The 22,181-nt window shown below is 34.8% G+C and overlaps 1 protein-coding gene across 1 annotated transcript in view; it reads right to left on the reverse strand.

The window, feature by feature from the left end:
- Nucleotides 1–22,181, reverse strand: part of DNAH12 (dynein axonemal heavy chain 12) — a 152,858-nt gene that overhangs the window by 85,943 nt on the left and 44,734 nt on the right. The window contains exons 20-32 of the mRNA XM_016205506.2: nucleotides 21,679–21,800; nucleotides 21,302–21,584; nucleotides 19,369–19,488; nucleotides 18,913–19,069; nucleotides 18,509–18,681; nucleotides 15,042–15,194; nucleotides 14,325–14,564; nucleotides 13,759–14,004; nucleotides 13,319–13,438; nucleotides 6,648–6,757; nucleotides 3,333–3,516; nucleotides 3,060–3,200; nucleotides 403–486 (exon numbers count right to left, since the gene is read on the reverse strand). Coding sequence (XP_016060992.2) covers nucleotides 403–486; nucleotides 3,060–3,200; nucleotides 3,333–3,516; nucleotides 6,648–6,757; nucleotides 13,319–13,438; nucleotides 13,759–14,004; nucleotides 14,325–14,564; nucleotides 15,042–15,194; nucleotides 18,509–18,681; nucleotides 18,913–19,069; nucleotides 19,369–19,488; nucleotides 21,302–21,584; nucleotides 21,679–21,800 — 2,133 coding nt within the window. The remainder of the gene's footprint in view (nucleotides 1–402; nucleotides 487–3,059; nucleotides 3,201–3,332; nucleotides 3,517–6,647; nucleotides 6,758–13,318; nucleotides 13,439–13,758; nucleotides 14,005–14,324; nucleotides 14,565–15,041; nucleotides 15,195–18,508; nucleotides 18,682–18,912; nucleotides 19,070–19,368; nucleotides 19,489–21,301; nucleotides 21,585–21,678; nucleotides 21,801–22,181) is intronic.

Below are 22,181 nucleotides of genomic sequence, written 5' to 3' on the forward strand. Positions count from 1 at the left end.
ACCATCTGGCTCCTGTCTTTCTTGGGCCTCACATACTATTTGAAGTTATAGTTCCCCAGGCATGTCATGGCTTCAGGTCTTTACATCTTGTCATGATTTGGAATGCCTGGCCCCAACCAGTCTCCCTGGAGAAGTCTTACCCCTCAAACACTCAAACGTTTTCCATGGTCTTCCTCTATCCACCCCCCTCTGAGACACTCCCTCCCTCAATATTCTTAGAGCACTTACATGTAGCTCTATATTGGGATCACTTATTAGCAGGCTTCTCATCCTCCCTAGATGACCATACACTGTGTTTAAGTATTCCTAGTGCCTAACTCAGCTTCTGAGACATAATAAAACATACTTATCAAATAAATGAATAAACAAACAAACAACTGCTATATTAAATTATGAACTTACTGAGGCCTGGGAAAGGTCCATTGCTTCAAAGATGAGGCTCATTTGAAGAGACATTTGAATGATTTCTCCACTCATAAGGCAAAGCTAAAAACAATTATTTTTCAAATGTTTATGTAAAAAATTTTCAAACTTCTCAGATGAAAATGTATTCTATTTATAAGACAATGTATATCCTGTGATATGAGGTAATAAGTATTAGAGTGAAAGCCAGAAAATCATAATTCTAGGACTAGCTCTGTCAATTACTAGGTAAGTAAATAATAACATCCCTGTGTCTCAGCCTCTTCATCTATAAACAGGGATAATTTCTCTCCCATAGAGTTGGGGGGGAGGAGGAGAACTACATGACATACTGCAAAAAGTGTAAAATCCTATATAAATCTCAGTTCTTGTTATTAATAATATTATATGAAATACTTCTGATTTTATAAAGTTGTCAGACCTTTTTATTAATAAAAAAAGATAGGAAAGAATAATATGAACACTCATATCTATCTCCTAGATTTTATCAATGTTAACATTTTGCCATATCTACTTCATCTTTTAAAAAAATTATTTTAAAGAGCAAATCACTGCATTTTGCATTCAAATATGCCAATATTCATCTAAAAATTAAGGTATTTTCTATATCACCACAATATTATGATCACATCTAACAAAATTACCAATGATTCCTTAATATCATCTAATATCATCAACTCACCCAATATTCAAATTTCTCAGTTGTGCCAGAAAAGTCTTTTCAACTGATTTACTGAAACAAAATTCAATCAATGACCATGCATTGTGTCTGTTATGCCCCTTTGGTCTCTTTTAATTGAAAACATTCCTTTTTGATCGAATATGTAAAAGTTGAACTTATCAACTTCTCCCTTTCTGCCAAGCTCCTTTCTTGTCCATTATTATGAAAGCCATTCTGTCTTCTTAATATCTTTGGCTTCTAACTTTAGAATTATCACTAACTTAATAATTTTAATAATTATAATTAATTGTTGATATTCCAAGTTAATTTCATTACTAAGTCTTTTAAATTCTTCCTATTTGTTTATTTTTCAGTGTTTCTTCTCTGCTTCTACCATTATAGCTCTAGTTCCAGTTTTGCCCCTATCTAGTTATATGTCAACAACATGGCATTTAACATTTCTAGATCTGCTTCTTATCTGTAACATAAATAAATGGTCTAGACCTGGACTGTCCAATATGTTAACCAGTAATCATATGTGGCTATTTATATTTAATTTTAAGTAATTAAAGTTCAAAAATTTTAAAGTCAGTTCTTTAATTACACTAAGCCACATTTCAAATGCTCAATATGTGAGTAAGTACTCAATAAGCTACATGTGACTAGTGGCTATCTTGTTGGACAGTGCAGATATTTACATCATTGTGGAAAGTTCTATTGCACAGGGCTTGTCCAGAATACTTTTAACTTTCTAACAGATTATTCCAGCAAACTTCTTCTACTTCCTACAAATTTAGGAAGTAGAGTCAGCTTTCTCCTCACATCCTCGTGCTATTTCCCAAATACTTCTGCTCCACCTTCCAATTCAGCCCTTGCTTTTTGACAACCCCTGCTTGCTGCTGTCACTCACCAGCACCAAATCATTCCCCCTTGCTAGCGAGAAAGCCTTTGGTACTTACTTTAATCCCTTTCTACTATAATTCTGGCCTGATCCAGTGCAAATGCAGGGGAGCATCTCATAAACCTTGGATCCTTGATCACCTTGCCTTCACTTACTTTTCTCCTACTCCACTGCAGCCATCCACTTATATACCTGGGACCTTCTCTCCTAAAACACTACATAATTCTAAAATACTAAATTGTGGTCTATCCATACAGTAGAATACTAACACAGACATAAAAAGAATGGATAAATGAATGAATAAATAAAATGAAACTATAGCAACATGAATATCACAGATACTATACTGACCAAAAGAAGGAAAACACTAAAGAGTTTAACTCCATTTACATGCAGTTCAAGAACCATCAAAACTAATTTATCACAGAAGTCAGAGTAGTGATTGCCCTGGTAAAGGACATGAGCGAACCTTGTAGGATACAAGAAATTTTACACATCTTTACCTAGGTGATAGTTATATTAGGGTACACTTATGTAAAAAAGTCACAGACTCTAAACTTAAAGTTAGTGCACATCTTATATTCTATGTATGTTATCTCTCAATTAAAATAAATACTAGAAGTCTTCCATTTTCTCGTTCTTTTATATATCTCACAGCTTCTAAGGTAATATACCACATTTAAGCACTGAAGCATTCAATGTTTTCAAAAAGGAATGCGTGTTTTTTTTCTTTTTTTCCTAAAATATTAATTTAAAGTTCTGAAGAAACCATAGGTCTGGAGTTACTTCACAAATGATTATCACCTATTATGTTACTATGCCTTCCTGCTAACATAGTAATTTTAATAAAGTTATGCAACTTGCTGCATCCTTTATTTCAAATATACAATCCTAGGCAATCAGTTGTTGAACTTATAACATTCCTTAAGCAAAGCTTTGCTTTGCTTTTTAAAATTGTGGTAAAAAACATATAACATTAAATTTACCAAGTTAACACTTTTAAGTTTACAGTTCAGTAGTGTTAGTTATATTCACATTGAGTATCTGTTTAGTTTTTAATCATGATAATTTTACCTTTTTATTATCATCCAGTACCGTGTTCATGCTCTCTATCCACAAAGTGTCAATGGGACCATCAAATACAACCCATTTCCGATCAGGTGTTTCTGATAAGGCAAATTCTCTAAAAGTGTTAGCCACAATACCATCAGTCCACTGAGGAGGAAAAAAGGAAGAGTTGGAAAGTTTCCTCTATAAAACTACGAAGTGATAATATGGAAGCATTTCAAATTTATTGGTTTAATGCATGCTGTCAATACAGTTGAGAATGTTTATATTATAGATTACCTCATGAGATACTGGGTCAAACTGTCCAAAAAGTTGGCCCATAGTAATGGATTTGGGGTTTACAGTCCTATAAATGACCTTTTCTTCCTCTCCATAGCCACGCTCATTCATAAGAGTTAGAGTATCGGCCAGCACATGCAGAACTTGTGTCTTAGCAGCAAAAGGCTCTCCTACTAACATAAAACTATTAAGGAAAAGAAGTAATTACACAATAAGATTCCAAAAATAATATTAAATTAAATTATTTGTCTATATAATGATATGTAAAATTTTACCCTATGATAATTACTACATATAATTTTTGAAATTATATAAATTTTTCTTAGACATGAGAAAAATACATTTAACTTCTGAACTGGTTGATCTTGAAATCAAATTCTCTACATTAATACCATTATCTACAAAAGAGAATATAATAAAATCTCTAAATGAAAATGAAACCTTAACAATTGTATACTCTTTAAAAAAATGACTTGGGTCCTTCTGAGGAGAGGAGTAAGAAGGATTCTTTCCTCAAGTCTTTACTTACTACAGTAATTATTAGTGCTCTTGGTCAAATAGCTCTGAATCTCCTTTCTCCTGCACATAATGGGATTCCTCACTTTTTGTGGAATAGGTGACTAATGAGTAATAAGTGGAAATGATGGGTGTCACTTCCTAGCATGGGATAGATAACTGCCAGAGAGGAACCTTACAGAGTTCTCTCTTTTCCGTCTAGCGCAGCGATGACCCACAAAGTTGAGATGGTGGCTGCTCCAACAGCCTGGCACCCTGAGTATTTATGATGAGCAGAACTTCCCTGTTAATCTATGATGGACACAGCATGAAAGAGAAATAAACCTTTATTTTTTAAGTCACTAAAACTTGGGTGCTGATTGTTTCTACAGAATATCCTAGCCCATCCTAGAAGCAGGGAAAGTATTCTTGCTACAATAAAAAAGACTAAAATATGTGACATCAGCTTAGAAGCTAGATCTTGGGTGGCAAATTAACTGTTATCAGAGGCTAAAAGGCTGGCAATTAATGTTATGCAATGATGAAACATTTGGCAAATTTATTCCTTGAGGTGAACTGGAAGACAGATAACATAACTAATAAAATTATAGTTTTTGGAGAAAATAATAATAAACAGATTATTAGTATGTAATGGCAGTTGATAGCTGCACTTAACAAGGAACTATAAGAAAGAAAGAAGCCCAGAAAACAAATAGGCAGTTTGCAAGCAAGAAAGAAAGAGAATAGAAAGAGTCCAGAAATTCAGGAAACCTGCAGGATTGAAAGAGGCAATTTTTTCTCATTCCCAATTTGTAAAAGGTAAATTGAGAAAATCTTTGAACAACAAAGATCTACTCAGCCTGGCATCAAGGATCAAATCAAGGATAGAACCGTTGTATCACTTTATTAAAACCTATGAAAAATTAATATAGTTCCCAGTAATCATTTCAGGAGAATAAAACAGTTCAGGGAAAACAGATTAAGAATGTAGTCCTCTGAATTAAGCCTGATAGGTTCAAGGATACTACAAGGAAGTTCAGAAAGGCATAAACTTAATAAGGACTGTAGTTGTGGCTCCTGGCACATAGAGCTGCCTGGAATCCAATAGATAAAAAGCTTATTGTTTTTGATAGAGTTTACTGACAAAGAAACCATGAATCTAGGCTAAAACACGTGAATATTCAAGACTTAAAAATGATCCTTGGGGGCCCCGGCCGGGTGGCTCAGTTGGTTGAAACATCTATCCCATACACCAAAAAGGTTGTGGGTTCAACCCCAGTCAGGCACTTATGGGAGGCAACCGATTGATGTTTCTCTCTCCCTCTCTATTATTTTAAAGGCAGAATTTTTAAAAAACAGCCTTTGGTCCTGGCCACTGTGGGATAGATAACTGTCTCTTCCTCTCTCTCTCAAATCAATAAACATATCCTTAAAAAAAAAAATGCTTGGGTATTGGATGCATGAAGGTTGATTGTACTAGTATTCCCTCTATTTTTGTTTATGTTTGAAAAATAACATAATACAAAGGCAGCTGTTTTTTAAAAATATTTTTATTTTTTTTTAGAGAAAGAGAGCGAAATATCGATGTGAGAACATAACATCAATCTGCTGCCTCCTACGTGCCCCCTACTGGGGATCAAGCCTGCAACCTGGGCATGTACCATGACCGAGAATCGAACCAGCCACCTTTTGGTGCATGGGACGAGGGCCCAACAAACTGAGACACAGTGGCCAGGACCAGGTTGTTTTTTAAAAATCCTGCCTTTAAAATAATCATGATCTTTGAGACCTCAGCTTTCTATAGCCAGGAAGCAGGCTGAGAACATTTCTCAACTCCAAGGGCATTTTCTCTACTGTCCCCATGTCACCAGGAAAGAAAATGGAGATGAAAAAAACCACTCAGAAGGTTGAACCAAGATCAACAGAGAACAGTTAACTGGAAAGCTCCTCTTAGGAAGAATCAAGCAAAAATGAAACCAGGTTTTATGGGGTTTTAAGTTTATACAATTGACGGGGGAGGCTCTCTAAAGAAAAAAAAAAATATATATATATATATATGTAATTATGAATACAAAATGTGGACAGCCATTTTAATGCCACCCTGTATAATAAATTATGATTCCTTGGGAGGGGGGGCGGGGAGGTCTACAAGTCAGAGGTTCTGAAGCTTAAACTCCATTAGTTTCACTCAATCTATCTCTGGAATTGGGGCCCCCACATGCCCAGCTGGGTTTCAGAATTGCTACCAATCAGTGTTGGCTGGGTCTCCTATTCTTCTACTTCTGAATGGGAGTGTTTGCTCCAATAATCCTGTTCTGATAAACCCACTATTGTAATATTGGGTGTGTGAAGGGGCAGATAACTTGTCTTTCCAGTTTGAAGGTGTCTGGATCAAGAACAGCTTCCAAATTTGATAAAGAAACTACCACGCATCACCTAGATATCCTGAACTCTGAGTCTGGTTCATTGACTAACTGGAATTTTAGGTTGTCTCCCTGGAAAGGAAAGAGTGTATTTTATGTGAATGAAGAAGATTAAATAACATATTTGATGATCTAAAGGGCAAACTGTGTTGGTCATTAGTGTTATGTCACTGACTGAGCACTCCTACCTACCTTGTTGGACGTGTAGCATGAGAAAGAAATAAACCTTTGTTTTTAAGCCACTGGGTTAAAGATTTGGGGGTGAGGAGTGTTTCTGCCCTAGCCACCTAGCATACAAAATTTGCTGAGTCTTTTGATACATAAATTTCGTTGTTTTAATAGTTTAATTTTAAAATAACATCTAACACTGGCAGACAATATTAATCTAGAATCTTACCCATGTCTAACAATCATCATTTCATATGTCTGAATCATTTTTTCTAGAAAAAATTTCACAGGCTGAAGGTTGTGTACTTTGCAGACTTCATGAGCACATTCCAAAAATTCCTAAAATAAAAGAAAAATGGAATACATTTCTATAAAATGGTATTATAAATCATGTCATACATATTTTATAAATGTGAACTTTTTATTTACAAATAAAACTGTACTTTCTTATATTGATAAATTATTTCTTAAAGATTTTTTAATTGAAAGGAGGAATAGAATTAAAATACTTTTAAATTATTAGTATTCCCCATTTAAGTTATTAAAAAATCATAGCACCATAGCATTGGGTCTATGCTACATGAAACAGTTCCTTTTAATAATGTTTTCCAGAATTTTACTTTTGGTTAGGATATAGAAGGAAATGCCAAACAACCCTTTACAGTGTACTAACTAGAAATAAGCAGAGAGGCTAAAAAGCCGTAAGTATTTTAAAGATACAGAAGCACCTTGAATACAAATAAGTCAAAGGAACTAAATCCCAAAAGGGACCAGACTTTCTTAGGTGAATACAAATCAACAGCTAAGTTTGTCCCTGGGGCATTATCAAGTGTGAACACAGACAGCAATGGACTGGGCTTGCTCTAGGTAGGCACAGGGACTTTGCTGAAGCAAGGAGAAACCAACAGAGACTTTAATGGTCACGTGGGCTTGTGTGACAGATTCAAATCTGAAGGAGCCTCAAATGCAAAGCTTTTCCTCCGCACTGCCTATGCTTTTGCTGAGTAAGGCATACAAAGAGAGATTTCCTTACTCTTTGGATATTTATAACCCAAAATTCTGCTAGAGAGAGGGCCCTATAATACAGGGCAATTCTCACTCTAGAGACATGCGAAACCAAAGGTAAACTGAAGTTCAGTAACTGCAACAAAACTCTGACTCAGGTCAACTCCTGATTGATCGGCAGCTCAGTTTAACTAGCTGACAAAGGAAAAGACATTGTTTTTCTGCAGGAAAATGATACAATTTTAACCTCTACAGTTATTTTATATACAACTTTAATATGAAATCAAAACTTACAAGTCCTGAGAAATAGCTGATGATCAAGAGAAAAAACAGTAAGCAAACTCACAGATGATCCATATCTCGTAATTAGCAGACAAGAACATTAAGATAAACTTTACAAATGTATAAAAGAGAATACACAGTATGACAGAAAAACAGATGAAAAGATAAAGAATTCAAGCAAAGAAATGGGATCTCTAATGAAACAAAATTAGGCACACTAAAACTGAAATAAAATACCATTGATACCGTTGTAATAATCTGGTTATTATTTAACAGGAAAAGGGTAAAGGGAAGACTAAGTAATATAGGCACACCATTTATACAGCTTTTCCAGGAAGCTGTAGTTAACATTTTCTAAGTCTGTTCTGCACAGATTGCTGGGAAAAGGGACTGGACAATAGACACATGCCCAATAAGGTCTCAGTGATGTGGGAAGGTGCCTATGGGTCAGTCACATCTGGAAGGGAGTCAGTGGCCAGAATAGGTGTGGCCACTGCAAAGGCATGAAGCCTGAATATTTAAACCCTGAGACAAAGGGAGTTCGCTCTCTTGGCTCTTGGCCCTCTCCCTTGCTGCTTGCTCCTGACCCGTTGTGGGGCTCTCACGCCCTGCATCCACCCATGTGGCCTACAGGCATGTGGACTCCACACAATAGACTAATGGATTTAAACTAGCCTGGTGCACTGCCAGACCCAACTCCAGCGGAACGGACACTCTGGAGACTGGCCCTACTTTTGGCTCTGTTGGAACCTCAGCTATACCTTTTCCAGGACTGGTTTAAGGGACATGGAAATTTGAAACCAGAGAAATATAACTCCATGCAAATAAAGCCTTACCAGATATCATTCTCCAGTGGGGGCATCTGAAAATGCTTATTTCAACAGTACCCCAAGAACCCCACTCCCACAAGTGACGGGGAAATCTGGCCCATTAATTTCTCCTGCAACACCATCATGTGTCACATGACAATGTTTTGGTAAATATTGGATGCCACTGTGGTCCCATAAGATTATAATGGAAAATTCTAAAATAAAAAATTCCTACCATCTAGTGACATTGTAGCTTTCATAACATCATAGTACAATGCATTACTCACATGTTTGCGGAGATGCTGGTGTAAACAAACCTACTGTGCTGCCAGTTGTATAAAAGTATTGCACATACAATTATGTACAGTACATAATACTTGATAATGATAAGAAATGACTATGCTACTGGTTTATATATTTACTATTGAATACTTTTTATCATTATTTTAGAGTTTATGCCTTCTACTACTTCTTAAAAAAAGTATTGTGAAACAATACACCGTGTTCCACCTGTATTTCTTGATTGCATCATTTTCTCCAGTGCTTGATTTAATCTCATGTTGCTTTGTAAATTTAGTGTAGCCTAAGTGCACAGTGTTTATAAACTCTACAGCAGTGCACAGTAATGTCCAAAGTCTTCACATTCACTCATCACTCACTCACTGACTCACCCAGAGCAACTTCCAGTCCCGCAAATTCCATTCATGGTAAGTGCCCTATACAAGTGTACCATTTTTTAATGTTTTATATCGTATTTTTACTGTACCTTTTCTATGTTTAGGTACACAAATACCCTTGTGGTATAACTGCCTAGAGTATTCAGTACAGTGATATGCTATATAAGTTTGTAGCCTAGGAGCAATAGTCTATACCATATAGCCTAGGTGGGTAGTAAGCTATACCATCTAGGTTTGTGTAAGTATACCCCACGATATTCTCACAATGATGAAATTGCTTAACAATGCTTTTCTCAGAATGTATCCCCATCATTAAACAGAGCATGACTGTATGAGAAATTATAATTCATTGGAATCAGCAGAACAGATAAAGCCAAAGAAAGGTCAATAATCTTAAACAGGACAATAAGAAGTATCCAAGTTAAAGCAAAAATAAATAAATAAAAAACAATTAAAAAGACAAAGCATAAGAGACGTGACACAACAGAAATTGGTCTAGCATACATGTAATTGGAGTCTCAAAAGGACAGGGAAGAGAAAATAATAGGGCAAAAAAAATAATTTAAGAGATAATTACTGAGAACTTTCTGAAGACATCAATCCACAGATTTAAGAAGTGCAGCAAATCCCAAGCAGGGTAAGTGCAAAACAGACAACATTAGGTTACGTAGTCAAGCAAGGAAAAAGAGAAAATATTTTAAACAGCCAGGAAAAAAACCCCAAACACATTACAGTCAGGGAAGCAGAAATCAGAACAATACCTGACTTCTAAGCATAACAATGAAAGCCAGAAGTTAATGGGATAACATCTTTAGAATGATGGGGGTGTATATGTGGGCAGATGTCTGCCAATCTAGAATTCTATATCTAGTGAAAATATTCTTTAAAAATTAAGGCTAAATAAAGACATTTCAAACATATAAAAGCTGAGCAAATTTGTTACCAGAAGATCCACATGCACACAAGAAATAGTGAAGGAAGTTTTTTACTTTGAAGAGAAAAAATTCCAGATGAAAGCACGTATCTGCTGGAGGGAATAAAAAACACTAGGAGAAATAAATATAAAAGACCTTTTTTGTTTTTCAAATACTAATGCCTAAAGCAAAAAATAATGTAATATGGAGTTTATAACATATCTAGAAGTAATATATATATGACAATGGGCAGGTGTGAGTAGATAATGAAATTATCCCATTTACAGTTCTTATATTGTTTCTGAAATGGTAGAATACAAACTTAAGGTAAATTGTAATAAGTCAAGAATGTATATTGTAATCTGTGGAGTGACCACTGAGGTAAAACTAAAAAGCCAACAGAGGTGATTAATAGAGTAATAAACATTACGTAAAACTCAAAAGAATTCAGTAAAATAAAAACAAAGGAATTGAGGATATATTAATAAGTGAGATGGTATAGTGAGTGGCATTTTTCTTTTTCTACAGTTGCAGCTCCCCTCTGCTCAGCTGCAGGCGCAGTGAGCTGCTCAGCAGCACACCTCCCAGCACCTCCCAGTAGTATATTTTTTTAGTGCTTTAAGAAAAGACTTTAATTACAGATTTTTACCTAGAACTTTGAAAGGCAAAATGCAATTACCATATAACATCATAAAACATTCCAGTTTGTTCTGTCTTCTTTTATAGTAGCAACAAAAAATATATACTGCAATTAAAAAAAATACCTCTACACTTACAAGAGTCTTGCATAATAAAGACAGGCTGCTTCAACCAAATGTAACATCATAACAAATACAATAAAAGCATCATCACCTCAGTTTCTAAGCCTATACTTAAATTTATTCCTTTACCTTTGGTAAAAATTCAAGTGGGCATTTTATGTCTATTTATTCTCAGAGTGTCAAAATTTCCAATGTTTCTCCTATGAACTTATGCTCAAAATGACTGAAAAGAGGTATGACAGTCAACTTCATTAAACTGATGAATTTCGATTTTATCATATACAGTCTAATCCCTCCAGCCCCAGTAGCTTAAGTCTAAGAGTGACATGATGTGCATGTGTATAACCTATGGTGAACAATCCTACTTAACAAAACTACCAATAGTTTATTGAGGCATACAGTAATAGCAGTTAATTCAGTTCCAGGTTATACAAAATTTTATTTCGCAAATTTGGTTTAAAAATAAGAATTATGGATTGCAAAACAGTTCTTTAAACTCATTTACATGCTTTAGGTGTTTGGAATGTGCCTTCTTGAACTTCCTTCACCACACAAAGTACTATGATGCAGACCACCGACTTGCTGTTTCCTACTGAATATACCCACTGCCTTCCCTTTCAAGTATGAGAATGTTTGGTGGGTTTAATGTCTTATATTTATATATCATCAGAAATATTACACTGTCTTGAAATTTAATCTATCCATTTGTTTGTAATCAAAAGCATATCAGAAATCTGTAGGTTCCAAGTAATGAAACACTCCCAACATCCAGTTTTACTATTGAAGTCCTAGTAGTATTTTTCAAACTGGAATCTATGGATCCATGAATCTATTCCTATATTCATGGGAGTGCAAGAGCTCTCTAAGAGAATGGTAAGATTTTTATTTTTAAAAATCATATTAGCATATTCTGAAACATCTTGATAATCACCTGTGGTATAATACAAAAATATATATGGTCTTCTCAACACCGGCCCCCTACCTGGTACAGAGCTCCTACAATCCTTGGCATTTCTGGAGTGATAGGAGTGTCTTGCTATTCACAATGAGCCCTTTTCCTAAATTTACTTAGGATAAGGTTGCTAGATAGCCTCAGGATGCAGCTAGTCAGCAGAAAGACCTATTGGTTAGAGGGCTGGAACTTTCAACTCCACCTACCTACCTTTGGGGAAGGAAAGGGGGAGGGCTGAAGATTAAGCTCTATAAAAATTCTGAACAATGAGACTCAGGGAACTTCTGGTTTGGTGAATACACCAAGTTGCAGGGAGGGTAACACATCCTTATGGCGTGGAAGCTCCACCGCCACCTCCTCTCCATACCTTGCCTTATACAACTCATCTTTTATAATAAACCAGTAAACATAAGTAAACTGTGTTCCTGAGTTTTGTGAGCTGTTCTAGCAATTTATCAAACCTAGGGCAGGGGGGTCGTGGAAACCCTTGAAGTACTGGTGGCCTAGACCTTGAGACTGCTGTCAGAAGTGAGGGGAGCTTTGCAGGACTGAGCCCTAATCTGTGGAGTCTGACACTAATTCCAGATAGATAGTGTTAGAATTGAATTGTTGAACACCCAATTGGTGTCCAGAGAATCAGAGAATTGGTTGGTGGTGGTGAAAAATACCCTACAATCACCTTTATCTGATACTGTCATAGGATATATTAGTGTTTGAGTTTGAAGATTAAAAACAAAAGGAGGCTAAAAAGTAAATGATGCCTTTAAGCCAAGTGATAACTTAATGCTATAAAAGCTCAAACAAACAAAAAAAGATTTTACAGTAAAATCAGTAGAGAGAAGGGGTGAAGGAACTGAATCATCACATGGCCTAAGGTAGTTTACGCAACTCAAAAGAATCTTCACTGTATATTTTACCACGGGAAATACCATAATGTGATAATTTAGTTTTAGCCACACATCATCCATCTCATTAAATTGAGATTGTTTTGTTTGTAATTAATTTTTTAAAAATTTTTGATTTTATATTATGTAACAGTTATAAGCAGCAGGCATGCATACACACACACACATATATGCCTCATACAATGTCTATAATTTAAATGGAATTGGAAATGCACATGGTTTGTTTCCTTTTTAAAAAAACAGAGCCAGTATAGTATTTAAATATGAGAAACAAATCTTTATGTTAACTATAAGATGTTTTACCACTTTTAGTTTTACCATCTTTTTTACTGGCTGAAGTAGTATTATAAATCACAAGATAGAAAATAAAATATTTATTCACTTACAACAATCATTATCTTTGACCTGAATCATGTTAACCCTGGTATCATACAACAGAAGTTACTAAAATTTGCTCATTTTCATATCAAAGTGACCAAAATAGGGGTATATTCTCCAAACAGAATAATTTCACTCATTTAATAAAATTTTATAAACTACTAAGTCATCAGATAAGTTTATTTGTGGAATAAGTCATTATCAGATGTTTACTTACATGATAGTCAGCTTCAGGAAGTTTAATACCAGGAAACAAGTCACTAGTTATTCCATTAAATAAGGGTATATCATGTGATAAAAACTTTGGTTCATTTACATCTTTAATTGATCGAAGAAGCTAAAATCACCCAAAAAGTGCAATATTAAGTTAATTGCCAGTATTTGCCCTCTCCTGCCCCATGCCCAAAGTTTCTTTTGCATTGTTCCATGGAATCCCCAAATTGAAAAGCCAATACTATGCTTATCAGTCCAAAAGGTCCTTCCATTCATATAAAGTTAATGTATAACATAAACCCTAAACTATCATTTCAACCCCATATAAAAAGGCTCAAAAAGCAAGAACTCTTTTTTGCCTATTTATAGTTCATGATCAACCTCACTAAAAAAATTATCTTCCAACTCAAGCTTGCTTTCACAATGAATGTATTTAATACTTACAAGTATATCTTCATTTTCATTTGGAAACTTTAGTTTTAGGTTTCCAGCAGCCACTAAAACTGCTTTTACTGCGCGCATTCCATAGTCATAATGAAATTGCGATGAGAGCTGCTCTGAGCAAAGCCTATAGGTCATTACTATCTTCACAGACAGAGGTTTTGCATTCAAAAATCCATAGGAGTAGAGAGAAATTTCTGCTATGAGGGCATAGTTTGGAACCATCATAGCCACTGTTCTAAAAAGAACCTGAAGTACATAATAAGTGAAATATATTATTTACATAAAGGAAATCATTTTTAAAGCTGAGTATAAACACCCAAAGATAACTTGTTGATATTCAAGTTTATTCCCCCAATGCAGCACCTTTTCATTAATTCTGTAATTTTTCAGTAGCACTTGAACAGTTTTAAGTACTTTAATATTTTTTACATATCTAAAACCGTTTTTGGAGGTTTGGTATACAGGAAATGGAAAAGGGAAACAAATACATGTGAGAAAATATACCATTTTGAATGGATTATGCAGTTACTTTTGGTTAACAAATTTACACTCTTAAAAAATATTACCTTAAGATTGTCTGGCAATTCAGAACGTCCTGCATAGCCAGGATTCATGGTAATAGCTACAAAACAGTTGGGATTGAGTTTAAGTTCTGTTCCTTCAAAAACAAACACTTCCATCTTCTGTTGAATGGCTCTCTGAATGCAAAGGATCTGTTGAGCTACCACTGACAACACTTCCAACTCAATTCGATTAAATTCATCAAAGCAAGCCCAAGCACCAGAAGAAGCCAATCCTTTAAAAAACTAAGGACAAGAAAAAGGGAGATGACTTATCTTAGGAAAAGGCATCACTTGTTAAAACAAATATTTAACCTTTTAAGTCTAAATTGAAAATTAAACTTAATAAAAGCCCAAGGATATAAACAATGTCTACCTCTAAAACTAAGGTTCAAGTAATGCTTAGACTACATTCAAATGATGTTTAAACATGAGTGTGCCTCAGTTCATCCAGTTAGACCTAGCTGTAAGTTTGTAACATTTAAAATGTAACTTTAGCCCAGCTGGGCGTGGCTCAGCATTGCAGGCCTGATCCCCAGTCAGGCGACGTGCAGGCGGTGTCCGATCAATGTCTCTCTCATCATTGATGTCTCTCTCTCTCCCCCTCTCCCTTCCTCTCTCTGAAATCAATAAAGACATATTTTTAAAAAAAATTTTATTTTACTTTTTTATTTTAATTTTAATTTTTTTTATTACTTTTTTTTTTTTTAAAAGTAACTTTACCTTCCCCATTGCTAGATAATCTAGCCCATCTGAACAGTTGAACACCACACACTGCACAGCAAGAGCTTTAGCCAAGTCCTTGGTAGTTTCAGTTTTTCCTGTGCCTGCTGGGCCCTCTGGAGCACCTCCAAGATTTAAATAGAAGGCACCTATCTGAAAAGAAAAATTTATGTGAAAAGAAATCCATGTTAACTGAAAAAGAAAAAAAACCTTAGATAATCGCTTACAAAATTGACTTATTTAGTTTTAGTTGTAACATCAGAGAGGTAGTACTACAATTATATTGTTCAGTTCATTTTTAGCACACAATTTAATAGCTGCACAAAGAATAAGCAATTTAAAGAATTCAAAAAAAGTGAAAATGTATCAAAATCTCCTTTTTAAAATTTATTTTATTTTTCCTTATCTTTTAATACTTTATATGTGTTCCATTTGCCTTTTAAAACAAAGAAAATCTAGCCTTGAGGTGCTCAAATCTGGTTAGAAAGATTTAATTAGAAGTAGCTGTGGAGCCAGGCTGGTGTGGCTCAGCAGTTGAACGTCAACCTAGGATCCAGGAGATCGTGGGTTTGATTCCCGGTGAGGGCATCAATGCCCAGGTTGTGGGATTGATCCCCAGTCGGGAGTGTGCAGGAAGCAGATCAATGACGATTCTCTCTCTCATCAATGATGTTTCTATCTCTCTCTCTCCCTCTCCCTCTGAAATCAATAAAGATATATTAAAAAAAAAAAAAAAAGTAGCTGTGGCGATGATTATAGAGTTCAATAGCTGACAATCTCTTGGCTAGCCTCAAAGAGAGTAAACACCTGAAAGTGAGTGTTACGAATGGGGACCCATTGGTTGGAAGAGGAACATATGACCTATTATATAATTTTATCTATAACTCACCCTGGCTATTGATCCTGATACTCTTAGAATGTTCTCCATCCCATAACACTGTTCTATACTTCTCTTACCAGTAGTACTGCTTTCTACTTGCATTACAGTTAATTATGTACATTTTTTCCTCTCAATTAGTTTTTACGTTCAATAAGTGCCACATCAGCAGTATCTGAATGCTTCCTGGGTACCCACAATGACTGGAACAGTGGCTGAACATTTTTAGAAGCATATATAGATTACAGTCAACTCTCAAGTATGAAGTTTGTTTCACAAAAACCACTATAAGCATTTGTGAAACTTAATTCCTTTAAGGAAAAATAAGGTTAAGGGGCATAAGGTTGTGCATATGGGGAAGCGGAAGGTTTATGGGAACTCTTGTACTTTCTACTTAAGAAACTAAAACTGCTGTTTAAAAAGTCTATTTTAAAAATAAACAATAAACCTGTGAAAATCATAAATTTTTTTACATTTACTAAAATAAAACAATAGACATCTAAATAAAGGCAGCATCAATAATATTTTAATCTATCTTAAATTTATGATAAGTGCTACACTGTTAATGTCCATTCATCTGATTGCTGGAGACCTCTCCCTTTATAATTTCAAAAAAATGCTTACAAATGTGTTCCTTTTATTATGGACAATACACATACTAGGAGACTTCAGTTTTTCAATCTAGTGTTGTAGACAAGTGTTTAATGTGCTTCTGGTTGTATAACTCAGAAGTTGTGAGCTTCCACCTTACAGTTATTTACAGCTTCTGATTTCACTGATGTTCCAGGTAGGACATAGAAGCTTGAGATTCATTTACAGAGTAATTATGTACTTGTTTGGCACTAGAGCAGAAAACAAGACAGACATGATCCCTGCCCTCAGGTAGTTTCCTGAGAAATTAGAGCATTTGGTGAAACATTTTATTGTAGATGCACTAGCATCCTGCCCAGATTCCCTTTACAGACCATTGCATCCATCCCAAATTGCTGGAGTGTCAGCTACAAATAGCTCCCAACTGTTCTTTTCTCCTGAAATTTGCTCTCAACTAATAGAAGCTATCTCACTGGCAAATACCTGAAAGCTCACTTATATCCCTAACCCCACGGGTGACCTATAGCCAATGGCTATAAAAGGATATAAAAGTCAGACCCCTTTGCCTTAAAGTGGGATACCTTTGTGATGTGATTCATGCTCCAAAGCTCCCTGTGAGATCAGGCTGAGGATATACCTCCGATGAAATCACATCTTTCCTTAGCTTTTCCCCCTTCTTTCTCACTTCCTTACAGGCTGTTACTGAGAGCATTCCCTAGTAAATCATTTGCCCAAGATTCGCCATTTCATCTCTGCTTCTAGAGAACTCAATCAAAGACACTAATTTTACTTACTCAGCACAGGTGGCTTGGCGTTTCTTCCTTTTTTTAAAAATATATCGCCCGGCCAGGCGTGGCTCAGCGGTTGAGCGTCAACCTAGGATCCAGGCCATCAGGGTTCGATTCCCGGTCAGGGCACATGCCTGAGCTGCGGGCTCGATCAATGACTCTCTCATCATTGATGTTTCTCTCTCTCCCTCTCCTTTCCTCTCTCTGAAGTCAATAAAGATATATTTAAATATATATATATATATAATAATCTTTACTGATTTCATAGAAAAGGGAGAGGGAGAGAGAAATAGAAACATCAATGATGAGAGTCACTGATCAGCTGCCTTCTGCATGCCCCCTGCTGGGGATCAAGCCTGCAACCTGGGCATGTGCCCAACTAGGAATTGAACCGCAATCGCCTGGATCACAGGTCGATGCTCAACCACTGAGCAAGGCGGCTGGGCTGGCTTGCTGTTTCTTTTTTTTTTTGGCTTGCTGTTTCTTGATGCTCCTCCTCAATTTCCAGGTAGGGTTGCCAGATTTAGCAAATTTAAATATAGAATGCCCAGTTAAATTTGAATTTCTGGTAAACAATGAATAAATATGTCCCTTGCAATATTTGGGACATATTTATACTAAAAATTTATTTGTTGTTTATTTAAAATTCAAATTTATCTGGGAGTCTTATATTTTATCTGGCAATCCTAATCCCAATGTGTTTTTAAAAACTGTTTAATAGTCATAGCTTTTCTCTTCCATAGCTTTCCAGCAAGCACAGACCTCAACACCAACTCCCTGCATTTCAGCTCTTTCCCTCCTATTTAACTGAACTAGCTCGGAGTTCTAAGGCTCAAATGTACTTTCCTCATCTTCCTGTCATGTCTCCCAGAACTCCCCTGCAAAAACTGATACTATTTTCTGAAGCTCTAGTTTTCTCTTTAAATCCCAGTATCTTCTTTTTTCTAATTACCTTCAATGGGAGTGACTAGTGATTTCCAAACATTAGAATTCAAACACACACTTGTATTCTACAAAAGCACCCAGAATTAAATATTCATTACTATAATTTCACATAAAAGAAATTTGGAATTAGGAAGGAATAGCTGTATTCAACTATCACCAATAAGAGAATAAAATGAGAATAGCAGTGTTAAACATGGACAAGAAAATATGACACCACATCAAAAAGTAATCTTTAATGTTTGAATTAAAATAATTTAAATGCATACCAATGTTCTGTAGCACCTGTCAGTTAGAGGAGTAATGACAAGCCGAGGTGAGTTGCCAAGATATTCATAAGCATATTTTACATTGCAATTAATGATGCGAACTCGAGCGTTCTCATATTCCCAATAATATCGAAGCTGAGCAAGCCACTGAAAATCTGTATCATGTGAGACACCTAAAAAGAATAAAGACAAGACACATACGCTTGAAATAAAAATAATTTGAAGAATAGGTATGTTATCATCTTTTATAATTACAAATATTAAAACAATTCATGTATTCCAATTTGTAGAAAAGATAATATAAAATAAATTCTGTTGAGAGAGAAAAAAACATATGGTGTAAGTTTTTGTTTCTAGAAGTTATTGATATTTTATCTTTAATATTAAAGGAAAAAGTCACATACCCATATCAATCATGTCCATGACCACATCTCTAGCATGGACATCAATAGTAACCAAAGCCCCCAGAGTCGTCCTGGTCTGCTTGGACAGTTTTCCTCTTACCAGCTCTACAATATCATTTAGTTGAGTCTGAAGTTCCTTATGGTACTTCTTTAATCCCTACAAAATAAAAAAGCGATTAAACTAATGTTTTATAGTACCTAAAATATGTATTTTATATATTTACTCTTATACAAAACAATTCTGACTTCATATCTCATTATAGAAATGAATTACAGAATAGAGTGATTTTGTCTAAGCCTCATATAAAATATAATAACAAGTTTACACAAAATTATATAATTTTAATGCTACATGTAGAAATTGGGGGAAGATTAGCTTTGAGAAGAATAGATAAGCTAACCAAGAAACATAGCATGTAGAAAAGAATGTTAATTTGAAATCAAAGAATGCTTTACCTTTGTCCCACCACTTAAAACTTCCTGTGTCTCAGAAGTCCAGAACATTTGAGAAACACAAAGTACAACTTGGCCAGGCCACTCTCGAACCCAGTCCCTTCTTGCAGAGTCTGGATAAGCCTGAATAATTAGAAAGCATTTCTAACTTTAAAAGATTTCTAAAGAAAAAAAAGCTAAATGTCTAACAATAGAGAAGCACAATATTTGGTACATTGTAGGTTAGACTATCATATAATCATGAAAAATTTTAGATCACTATTTAAAATACCTGACAATTTTTTATAAATTATGATTGTATTTTTGAAATATTTATATAATTTTTATGTTCCTTTGCTGTGGGGAAGTGTCAAGTTTTCTAAATAGAATATATATTACTTCTATTATAGTAAAATATAAGGGCTTTATTGAACTGTAAAAAAATAAGTCAGTCTAATAGATTATGTATATTGATGCCAAGATTTAATTGAAAAGAAGACATTACAATTTAGTGGAAAACGGAACTAATAGTTAGAGCCCTTGTATTATTAATCCATTGCAATTCTAAAAATGTGTATGACCAGAGTATATAATTTGAATAATCATATACAGGGTGGGGCAAAACTAGATTTACAGTTGTTCATATGGAAAATAATACAATAAATAATGATACAAGTATAAACTGTGTTTTGCATACTTACAACTGTAAACCTACTTTTGCTTCACTCTATTTGTTCAATTATAAATGAACAATCTGTGCTTTTGACTTTAAAGTATACTTTCATGTCTTTCTAACATTTTTATGTATTTAAAGGGATTTGGGGGTTAAAAAATAACTTAATTCAAAAGTAAATGGTACAAGCAGATCCAAATTATAAACTGAAAAAAACTACAAAACAAAGTTTGAAGTTGATGTTAATAGAAACTGTAAATTTAATACAACATCATCTTTAATATAAGATAACACTATTTTCAACATGCTTTAGATATAAACATAAGGACATAAATATATTATTAAAATACCTTTTGATTAGCAATATTTAGAAATAAATACAAATGACAAACTAACCTAAGCTTCAAAGAAGGATGAGTTTCAAAGAATGGACGAGCCATTGCTAGGTACATAGAAGATACATTTCTATACTTATTAAGGAAATACTTGATGGAAAATGTTGATTCTTTCCTATGTGTTTTAGTTTTAGAATCATAAGTAGAACAAAGAGAGAAAAGTCAAGATTTATGTACAGGAACACTGAAGCCAAACAGAAAATCCACTGCAAGAAGGTAAGCTTCACAGGGCTCTAGGTAAAGGAGCTAGATATAAGGCTGCAATGCTTTTTTTTTTTTTAAAAAACTACACAACTGTTCCTTTGTGGTCCTCCAAAGCAGAGATATACTGAAGTTTATCATTCAAGATTAGGTTAACTGGATTAGCATACTCGAGGTACGTGCGGTGCCTAGGTGTTCTATTTCTTTCATATATACACCCTGCTTTAATGTTTGTTCAACTCACTTCAAATTTTTAATTAATTAAGTGTAAACAGCAGTAAGTGAACTAGATGATGCATTTAACACCCACATTTGAGGTTCTTTCTGATCCCAGGGCCTTTACATGGGATATCAAGATGCTCTTCTATTTGTTCTTTACCTGGTTAGTTCCTACTCATCCTTTGGGTCTCTTTCAATTTCACGTCTTCTAATTGCCTATCACTAGCACCACCACCCCCATTCTAAATTATATTCACATTATTATTATTATTCTTTTGTAGCACTTAATCACGTATTATCATAAATTCTTACTAATATTATCGTTATAAACAAATAAAGAGAAAATACAACAATAAATGGTTATAAATAGTAAGAACTTTAAGTGTTAATTTACTGGTACCCATTCAAAACCTCCTAAAAGAAAGCATTTAGAGAATATAAGGTATACATTAAATCCTAGGAAACGCACCAGCCTGGCTGCAGCGATCACATCATGAATACTCCTGAGCATTAACTCTTCCACTTGAATGAGCCACTTTTCCACAGCACCTCTCGCTGCAGATGTAGAAATAAGTGAAATCAGCTCCACGCGCTCACCTTCAGAGCTATACATGGCCTTAATGTCCAGATTGGGAAGGAACTCCAATTTAGCAATGCCCTCAAAGCATTTTTTCAAATGAGGCTGAACTCTAAGTGGATCTTTGGTCTCTGACAAAATCTCTAACATTTCATCATTAGATAAGAAGAAAAAACTAGAAAAAACATGCAAATACAAAAGCTTTAGTTATAATTTATCGCACATCAGGTAGTGCTTTCAATTATAGTACAATTGATTATCCATCATACCGAGGGAAGAAAATTCTTTTTTTTTCGAGATATGCATTAAGTCCTTTCATAATTTTCTCCAAAAGTTCATTGCAGTTCTGTAGTTTTTCCAATAAACCTGTTAAAGCAGTAGCAGCAAGAACCTAAAAGACATATTTGTTCAGTTCGTCACTTATATACCAGACACAATTATAATACCTAAACATTAATCTATATTATATGTCAAAATGTTAAAAATGTCAAAAGGTTTATGAAAATTGTCATTAAATTTTTTGGAATGGAAAATTATTGAAGTTTAATAAACCACAACTCTTCTAATCCAAAGATGCTAGTTACAAATGAGAAGTTATGAGTGTCATGCATATATTCATTTTTCCTATATTCTTTTGAGTGACGTGGGAAGTGTCTGTTAGGATAGTGTGTGATAATAATTTTTACATTTACAACTGTCAACTATAAACTTAACAATTTACATGTATGAGTTGGCAAACTGCATCCCATGGGCTAAATCCAGCCTACTACCA

The sequence above is a fragment of the Miniopterus natalensis genome, chromosome 15 (genome assembly GCF_054644295.1).
Source record: "Miniopterus natalensis isolate mMinNat1 chromosome 15, mMinNat1.hap1, whole genome shotgun sequence".
In the NCBI taxonomy this organism is placed as follows: Eukaryota; Metazoa; Chordata; class Mammalia; order Chiroptera; family Miniopteridae; genus Miniopterus; species Miniopterus natalensis.